The 10,445-nt window shown below is 45.4% G+C and overlaps 1 protein-coding gene across 1 annotated transcript in view; it reads right to left on the bottom strand.

Moving 5' to 3' along the window:
- Positions 1–9,001, bottom strand: part of cacna1g (calcium channel, voltage-dependent, T type, alpha 1G subunit) — a gene marked incomplete at its 5' end in the record, with an annotated part of 243,541 nt that extends 234,540 nt beyond the window's left edge. The window contains one exon of the mRNA XM_079492215.1: positions 8,891–9,001. Within this exon, the coding sequence (XP_079348341.1) occupies positions 8,891–9,001 (111 nt within the window). The remainder of the gene's footprint in view (positions 1–8,890) is intronic.
- Positions 9,002–10,445: the final 1,444 nt, after the last annotated feature.

Consider the following 10,445-nt stretch of genomic DNA (forward strand, 5'->3'; position numbering starts at 1 on the left):
GCTCAATCAGGGGCCTTTCACCGCAGCCATGCCGGGGAAACACACACATACATGTGCATAGGACACACACACACACACACACACACACATGCGCACGCGCACACGCACACGCACACGCGCACACACACACACACACACACACACACACACACACACACACACACACACACACACACACACACACACACACACACACACACACAGAACAGACTTAGCAGCTTGACAAATATCACCAGCTCCAACTCTGTGAGTTATGAATATACTGCCATCTACATAACTCCTCTCTCTAGTCTCTCCACCCCCACCCACCCCCTCTCCCTCTCTCCCCCTCTCCCTCTCTCTCTCTCTCTCTCTCTCTCTCCTTACTTAATCAAGCGTGACTATTGAAACGCCAGTCAGTTCATTAGCTCTCCTCCTCAGACATCATGTAGAAATGGGTTAAAGCCTTTGCCATTTCTTTGCACCAACTCCACTGGCCCCATCAGAGTACCGTCCATTACTACTCCTCTATGCTTTTATAGTCTCTCGCCCTGCCTTTGTTGGAGAGAGAAAGTGAAGAGCGAGAAGCTGACATTCAAAACCCTACATTTAATTTCAACAGCTTGCTAGAATTGTCCAAATCTTTTGCCAATTAGCATTCACAACTTCCCACGCTAGGCATGCAGCCACTGTGGTTACATTATGAGCTACAAACCAGTGCCATTTTAGATGTTAGTGTTGGCTATTCAAAACAACAGCAGATATCTTGAAAGTGTTTCATAACTTTGGATTATGAAGAAGTGCAAGAACTTTACTTTAGAAGGGATTTGTAGAATGGGCGTTTTAACGGGTCAATGCACAGAGCCTTGTGGAAATTACAGTGGCAACATCAGGGTTAAATGACTCTCTCTCTAGAGCGTTGGTCCCAGTGCAGTGTGTCAGTGCATATAGAGACTAGAGCGTTGGTCCCAGTGCAGTGTGTCAGTGCACATAGAGACTAGAGCGTTGGTCCCAGTGCATATAGAGACTAGAGCGTTGGTCCCAGTGCAGTGTGTCAGTGCATATAGAGACTAGAGCGTTGGTCCCAGTGCAGTGTGTCAGTGCATATAGAGACTAGAGCGTTGGTCCCAGTGCAGTGTGTCAGTGCACATAGAGACTAGAGCGTTGGTCCCAGTGCATATAGAGACTAGAGCGTTGGTCCCAGTGCAGTGTGTCAGTGCATATAGAGACTAGAGCGTTGGTCCCAGTGCAGTGTGTCAGTGCATATAGAGACTAGAGCGTTGGTCCCAGTGCAGTGTGTCAGTGCATATAGAGACTAGAGCGTTGGTCCCAGTGCAGTCTGTCAGTGCACATAGAGACTAGAGCGTTGATCCCAGTGCATATAGAGACTAGAGCGTTGGTCCCAGTGCAGTGTGTCAGTGCACATAGAGACTAGAGCGTTGGTCCCAGTGCATAGAGAGACTAGAGCGTTGGTCCCAGTGCAGTGTGTCAGTGCATAGAGAGACTAGAGCGTTGGTCCCAGTGCAGTGTGTCAGTGCATATAGAGACTAGAGCGTTGGTCCCAGTGCAGTGTGTCAGTGCATATAGAGACTAGAGCGTTGGTGTCAGTGCAGTGTGTCAGTGCATATAGAGACTAGAGCGTTGGTGTCAGTGCAGTGTGTCAGTGCATATAGAGACTAGAGCGTTGGTGTCAGTGCAGTGTGTCAGTGCATATAGAGACTAGAGCGTTGGTGTCAGTGCAGTGTCAGTGCATATAGAGACTAGAGCGTTGGTCCCAGTGCAGTGTGTCAGTGCATATAGAGACTAGAGCGTTGGTGTCAGTGCAGTGTGTCAGTGCATATAGAGACTAGAGCGTTGGTGTCAGTGCAGTGTGTCAGTGCATATAGAGACTAGAGCGTTGGTGTCAGTGCAGTGTGTCAGTGCATATAGAGACTAGAGCGTTGGTCCCAGTGCAGTGTCAGTGCATATAGAGACTAGAGCGTTGGTCCCAGTGCAGTGTGTCAGTGCATATAGAGACTAGAGCGTTGGTCCCAGTACAGTGTGTCAGTGCATATAGAGACTAGAGCGTTGGTACCAGTGCAGTGTGTCAGTGCATATAGAGACTAGAGCGTTGGTCCCAGTGCAGTGTGTCAGTGCATATAGAGACTAGAGCGTTGGTCCCAGTGCAGTGTGTCAGTGCATATAGAGACTAGAGCGTTGGTCCCAGTGCAGTGTGTCAGTGCATATAGAGACTAGAGCGGTGGTCCCAGTGCAGTGTGTCAGTGCATATAGAGACTAGAGCGTTGGTCCCAGTGCAGTGTGTCAGTGCATATAGAGACTAGAGCGTTGGTCGCAGTGCAGTGTGTCAGTGCAGAGGGACTAGAGCGTCTGTCCGCATGCCGAATAACGTGGCCTGATTATAGGCCCTCTGGTCATCAGCATCGGCCCCTCCTGATGCTAATGTGGCTCGTTCAAATACCACACGGCTGATTCGAGAGCTTAGAAAGCCCTGCCAAACCGAGACAGACAGACACACACACACACACACTGGACCTCAAGAGTGTGCATGCGCGCACGTGTGTGCGTGCGTGCGTGTGTGGCTGGGGGGCACAGTTGCTTTAAAATCATCTGAAGTGAAGAGAACTCACAGCACAGCAGGACGGAAGGTGAGGGTGATGGGAAAAACAAACAAAAAGGGCGCATGTGACGTGTGTGTGTGTGTGTGTGTGTGTGTGTGTGTGTGTGTGTGTGTGTGTGTGTGTGTGTGTGTGTGTGTGTGTGTGTGTGTGTGTGCAACATGTTTGTGTCTCTAGCGTTTCTTGAGACACACTGATGGAGAAATGAGAGTGGAGATGTAGACGGGGGGGGGGCGGGGTGTGGGGTGGGGGGGGTTGGAAGAGGCAGAGTGGAATAGATGAGAGTGCATTTATCCTCTAGGCTGTACATTCATCTGCGCTGCGGAGAGGAGAGGAGGAGAGGAGAGGAGAGGAGAGGGGAGGGGAGGGGAGAGGAGAGGAGAGGAGAGGAGAGGAGAGGAGAGGAGAGGAGAGGAGAGGAGAGGAGAGGAGAGGAGAGGAGAGGAGAGGAGAGGAGAGGAGAGGAGAGGAGAGGAGAGTTGAAGGCATGAAGAGTGAAGTGAGGAGACTGTTGCTAGGGCATGCATGGCATGCTCGGCCGAGTATCTCTCCGCGTCGCTCTGCGTATAGTAAGGATATAAGTTCCCATTTAATTCAGTGCATGCTTTAGTGCAACAGCAGTCTCTCTTCAGTTCACTATTCATTCTTCCCCCTCTCCTCTCCTCTCCTCTCCTCTCCTCGTCGAGACCACAGAATGTACAGAGAGAGAGAGTTTAGCTTCAGCAAAAACAATAAAACGAAGGCAGAGCATATTCCAAACGCCTCCGTTCTAAATTCCTCCGGATGCAACCTGAGTGCATGTGCTCTCTCTCTCTCTCGCTTTCATTTTTTTTACCCTCTTCTTTCATTATATACCAATCACAGGATGAATAAAAAAGAACAATTTGTTCTTTTTATTCAGTCTCTCTGCGAGCAACACGATCCCTTCTCTGCTGTAGCGACTGAACCGTTGCCAGATAACAGAGAGCCATCCTGTTGTTTCATTCTCCAGCTCATAGGAGTTAGAGCCCAGAAATATGAGTGTTTATCTGTCCAAATGTGCTTTCCAACAACAACAAAAACAACAACATATGTCCTGCTACTATACCTGACTTTGAGGTATATAACTGAAGGCCTATACAGACAGTAAGTAGTAAGTAGCCTTGCCGAGCCATGAGGCCCATAGGGCAGGAGCTTATCCCCTGTTTCTGTAGTGAGGCAGCTTGATGTACAAGTACACCCCCTGGACATGGCGCTAGTATGTCGCAGGGACTTACCCCCAATCCAACCCACTGGGAGTCAGAACACAAAACGGCTATTCGCACAAACAATCCCAACTATCCGATGGCTGTCCATTATCATGAAAAAGGGCACGGGAGCCCAGACTCAACAAACTTTTTGGATAGTAACTTTAAAAGCCACAATGTTTCCTGGCCTAAATGATGAAGTCGATTTTCTGCCTTTTCTCTGAAGGTCCTGCATTTTTTCTGTGATTTGGGTTACTGTTTAAATGTGTCAATATAAATATTTACTTTATTCTTTTTCCTTTGTTTTCCCAATAATTGTCTTTTACTTTTCACTTGGTGCTGGTCACTTCGGGTGTTTTGTTATTTTTATATAATTTGTTTTTTGATTTATTGAACATCCTATTGATGTGTAATCAACAGGATATTTATATAACGGAATAATGTAACTAAAATGAAATAATTTATATGCCAATGAAATAATAACGATGTAATGACATGATTGGATCACACCCACCACCTGGTTGTATTTAAGGGTGACTAATCAGCCAAGCTGGCAGATAGACCCTGACGAAACGTGTAGGTCCTGTTATTTATTTGCCTTGCTCATCAAATAAACTATTACATTTTTCACCAAAGACGGAGTGCCTTGGATTCCCTTCTTTTCTTTTCAAGTCTGCAACTTACACCTTGACAAGCAGTACAACTTGGAGGAAGGATACCTTTTGTCTATACAGGGAGGCACTGGGTCCTATTTTTTGAGTCTTTGGTATGACCCGGCCAGGGATCGAACCCCGACCTCCCAGTCTCAGGGCGGACACTTTAACCACAAGGCCACTGAGCTGGTTATACAGACAGTGGTGGAAAGTAACTCTACATTTACTTGCACTGTACTTATGTACGATTTTGAGGTATTTTGTACTTTACTTGAGTAGGCCCCATTTCAAATTGGCAATACTTTTACTTCTACTCCGCGACATCTCATATTTTACTTTTACTCCACAACTCCAGTGACAGCTGTGTAGATTTGGATTATTATTACACAACATATATTTGCCACTTATTAGCCCCATACATTTCGGCCATTTGAAAACAGACGATCTACAAGCTCACAATTTGTCGCGATGCAATGGATTGTGAGCTTGTAGATCTGCTATTTGCTCTAGTTTGTGTGGATGCCAATGGAATGGAAGCCAGCGACATGAAGATGCAAAGATACAGTCCACCATTCATTGTTAATGGAAGCCAGCGACATAAGATACAAAGATACAGTCCGCCATTCATTGTTAATGGAAGCCAGCGACATAAGATACAAAGATACAGTCCACCATTCATTGTCAATGGAAGCCAGCGACATGAAGATGCAAAGATAGTCCGCCATTCATTGTCAATGGAAGCCAGCGACATGAAGATACAAAGATACAGTCCACCATTCATTGTCAATGGAAGCCAGCGACATGAAGATGCAAAGATGCATCTAGTATTTGTAGCTGCTGCAAAAGCTATAAAGCTACAAAAAGGTTGAGCTATAATTTCAACTTTAGCTACAAAGATGCAAAGCTACAAATACGCTGTGTAGCTTTGCATCTATGCATCTTTTGCATCCTTGTTTAACGGTATACATCACTGTTATGCTGAACGCAGCATTGTTATGATACAAAGATGCAAAGCTACACAGCGCATTTGTAGCTGTTGTAGCTTTTGCAGCAGCTATAAACGTTGGACGCATCTTTGCATCGTCACGTCGCTGGCTTCCATTGACAATGAATGGTGGACTGCAGCGTTGCATCTGCCCGTGTCAACGCGGCATTAGCTTCTCCAGAACAGACAGACAAGCTATGAACTGGACAAACTATGAGAATATTCTCTTTCAAAGAGTAAGGAAAGGACCAAGTGCAGGCCAATCACCCGTCGTAATGTACCCCATGCGTAACGACGTCCACACAAGGACAACATATGCTAAGAGATAGCCGTTAGAAATCCCGCCGTGAAACAAATCAAAGTCAAAGTCATGAAGAAATATGAAAACAATACTGCAGCAACAAAGACAACAGAACATCAAAAGGGGGCTAATCCAGCCATTGTCTTATGTGTTCCACAAATGATTTCACTTTCAAGCGACTGACCGTAATATCTTCTGAAGAAAAAAAATGCTTACTAAGGAGGACCTTCTGGCAACCCGAACACACAAGCGAATATGTAAATAGCTAAGGCCAAAATACTTCAAGGGTTTATCCCCTTACAACATCCTTAGGGAATCCTTATGGTGATTTTATGCAACTCATTTTCTTTCCAAGGCATCCTTAGATGAAAACGTTAAGGGCAACCTAAGCCTAAGTGGCCTTAAGTATATTGGGGAAACGTTAGCTGCTTTCCCAGAGCCTCTTCATAGGCAGCAGGCTACATTATGTATGAGTTTGATGCCAAAACGCTCTGTACTTCTGACACAGCGTTTCGTTGTGTTCTTACCCAGCCCATTATTTACCCGCGTGTGCTCCCGAGTTATGTTAGTGTATTCTGTAGTGTCAGTGTGGCTGCCTCATTGTGAGATGTTATTCAGCAACTATAGTTGTGAGTTTTTGCTTTGCTGGGATGTTGTGTATCACTGTATCTGCTGCTGCTGCATTGCAGCCGCTGCAGTGAGTACACACCGGGACAAATGTATAAGGGTCCACCCCCAACATAATCATATTTGAACTGGGGAACCTGGCCTGCCCCACTAGGTATCACTGCGTATATATTAGTCTGGAACTTCGGTGTGGAAGATTTATTTCCAAGGGGCAAATATTATACTTCACCCGATTTATTGACAGAAAGTCGCTCATAAACACGACAGTGTGGACTTCTCTCTTTATAGAGATAACCTACGCTCACCGCAGGTGTAATATTGGCGAGTTTATCGTTGTTTTAAAACGATTAGATTGGACTTTATTGTCTGACAGAGAGTGTCGTCAATGGAAGGTCAGGACAGCCTCTATCTGTGTTACTTGTGGCTGATCTTTCAAAGAAGAGATAAACACACGTCCTCCGTGTCCTGACGCTGAGCCAAACTGTGAAAACCTAAGCGGAGGCTCACAGCTCACTTTTGAATGCACCCAAAAAACTGATGTGTCTACCCTTATGAAAGTATGAAATTACTTGAAAAAGGTCACTTGCTTGTTGCAAATAAACAAGAAAAACAAGAAATAAAAACAAGAGTATATAGAGTGTAGTAAAAAGTATATATTGAAGAGAAAAGTGAGGGCATAAAATTGAAGACGCCAAAAGAGATTGGCCGGAATGATGACATGTGTGATGATTTGATTGTCTGAGCACAGAATGTGATGTATGATGATGATGAATGATGATAAGAGCGCCCCTCACTTCACACAGGTGTGATTTTTCTTCACTCTTTGTATACACTCCATCTGCCAATCTGGGGAGAGCAACGGACTGACCTCATACCTTCTATGCACGAGGAGTCCAAGCCGCTTCTTTTCACCTGACAGGGGGGGAGTTTCCCCGGTTGGACGTAGCGTGTGGAAGGAACACATTATTCCATTGCAAACTCCACACAGAAAGGCCCTTTCTCCAACCCCACCCAGGGTGTGGGTACTGATGGCGCGGAGGAGAGAGCACGCCCACAGCGTCCCCAGCGGGAATCGAACCCAGGACCTTCTAGCTGTGAGGCGACAGCTCTACCAACTGTGCCACCGTGCCCCCTACCTGTGGGGTCTTAGAGCAGTCCTACGCCACTCCCTGCATAGCCTGAAAGAGACCTATGGGTTCACCAATTGAAGGAAGAGAACTCTCTCAAGGACCCCTAGGGGTCCCCGGACCCCACTTTGGGAAGCACTGGTATAGATCATAGTCCATAAAAAATATGTTTTGTCTCCTCTCATTCTGTCTCTACGCCCCGCCCCCTTTTCATTCATCGTTCGTGACCTTTTGATAACACCTCTCTCTCTCTCTCTCTCTCTCTCTCTCTTCTCTCTCTCATTAATTTCCTTTGGTCTTGAACTCTCCTACTTTGCTTGATGAAAAGAGGAAGGAACATTTGTTTATCGTGGCATTTAACTTAACTGATCAAAGTATTATGCATCATGCAACGTGTGCCAATTTGAGCATATGCAGTGATTGCGTGTTGTGTGTGTGTTGTGTGTGTCGTGTGTGTGTGTGTGTGTGTGTGTGCGTGTGAGAGAGAGATTAGACACAGCTGCAGGGGATGAGTAGCCTAATCAAGACAGAGAAAGGGTACTCCCAGACATTCGCGTCACAAAGATCTTGGTAACCAATTGGACCATAATGTAGATCTTTAACTTTTCAGAGCATAAATCGAAGCGTAAAATGAAATCTCCACAATTAGAGAATGTAGAAGAATCGTTATTTTTTGATCAACGTAATGGTATACCAACATCAATACAGCCATGGAATTGTGGACAAAATCGTTTTGGGGTTTGCAAGGCAAAATCTCATCAAATGTGTCCAGATTTGACTGAGAGCCTGCCATCGTGCAAATTCCAGCTTTTCACCAGAGGAGAAAAACCTTTATTTTGTATTTTTTATGAGTTAATAGCACGTACAGTACAGGCAGACTCTTCACATACTAGAGCATGTCTGAAATAAGTGTCAGAGCTGAAATCGATATGTAAATATGAAATAAATGCTTGGTGTAATGTTAGCGACTGCAGAAGTGAACCTTCCAAGCCTGTTTTCTCAACTCGCTGTTTTCTGCAAGACATTACTCTATAAGCCATATCTCCAAAACTGGTGGGTCAAACTGAACAACCAATATGTCAATTTGAAGCTATGATTCCCTGCTTTCATATGACATGAAAACAAATCAATTTAAAAAAAAAATCCAATGGCAGTCCTTCAGTCAAATTTGGTCACAAATGATGGTCCGTGGCTCAAATGCTGAATGAATAATGGGCATTCTTTGACATGAAAAGTGTTGAAAACCCACTGCTGTAGGCTATAAAGTGTTGAAAACCCACTGCTGTAGGCTATAAAGGGTTGAAAACCCACTGCTGTAGGCTATAAAGTGTTGAAAACCCACTGCTGTAGGCTATAAAGGAGGGTGTTTTACTGTACCTCTAGTATCTTGCAGCGGTCGGAGTCACAGAGGATGTCCTCGCAGGGCTGGAACATGCCCAGGGTCACGCAGTTCAGCAGGATCACCAGCATGGACGCCCGCTCGAACCATGTGCAGCACCACGGTTAAGGAATCATCATGACACAACATGGCATATAATAACATCACACACAATAAACACGTACACAGCAGAGAACGCAGTTCTGGGTATTATGTGTATTACATTCTACATCCTCGTGTGAGGAGAGTGATTGTGCGGCAGGTGAGCTGAGCTGAGCTGAGCTGAGCTGAGCTGAGCTGAGCTGAGCTGAGCTGAGCTGAGCTGAGCGAGTGAGTGAGTGAGTGAGTGAGTGAGTGAGTGAGTGAGTAGCCTCGGAAACCCAGACGTGTTTATTTCCAGGGAGGAAAAAAAAAGTCTGGGGCCGAGTCCACTTCAATTCGGCATACAGTAGTGCAAACGTCGCTCACTCTCTAGCTGATTTCTGATCGTCTGCACCTTTGTTAAATTGACGCACACACACACACACACACACACACACACACACACACACACACACACACACACACACACACACACACACACACACACACACACACACACACACACACACACACACACACACACACACACACACACACACACACACACACTCTCCTCTCTCTCTGTCGCTCTAATTAATTAGTCTCATGTCCAGCAGCTGCGCCTAGTTTCTCCCGGCGGATCCTGCCTATGCCATAAAAAGCATAGGTGAGTTCCAGTCTAGTGAGTGAGTGAGTAGGAGTAGGAGTATAGCATTTGATGTGAGAACATTTTGGAACAGTGCATGGTACAGTGCGTGCGTCAGTGAGGGATATTGCAGTAATAGCAAAGATTTATTAATAACAACATCCTCTGGTAAGCCCTATATTACCTCTATTGCACCTGAAGTGCGGCGTGAAGGTCTGACGTATTCACCACCACAAAACAATCTAATATAGAGTCCATAGTGTGGTCCACTCTGGCAGCGAGGGCACTGGGGGGGGGGGGGAGGGGGTGCGCCTACACTGCACCTGTTTTGATAGCAATTAGAAGATGTTTACATGCTCGCTAATTACCCTGATTACTGGAAGTAATCAGCTTATTGGCAGTAATTCAATTGAAGCATTTGCATACATTAGTGCGATAAACCCATTGAAACCTGGAAAGCATCATGTGTTATTTTTGATTAAAAGAAAAATAAAAAAGGAAAAATAAATTACACTTTCACTTTCACAATAGCAGATGTACAAGCTCGGAGCAATCGTATAGCAAGGTTGTAGATCTGCTATTTTATTTGTATCGTGAACATTTCTGTCAAATCACATTTTTTAAGTCAAACATGTGTAACTCAAATCTTTGCTTCTGGGGGTCCTTGGAACAAAGATGGGGGTCGGCGGCCAAATACATGTCATTTTGGGGATCCTTGACGTGAAAAAGTGATATGGAAACTGTTGGGATTTAGAAGACACTTGTAGAATGGGTCTCAGCTGCTTAGACATAATGAGCTAAGACTAAACCAGGCGTTACAGTGCATG

The sequence above is a fragment of the Electrona antarctica genome, assembly GCF_951216825.1.
Source record: "Electrona antarctica genome assembly, chromosome: 22".
Lineage (NCBI taxonomy): Eukaryota > Metazoa > Chordata > Actinopteri > Myctophiformes > Myctophidae > Electrona > Electrona antarctica.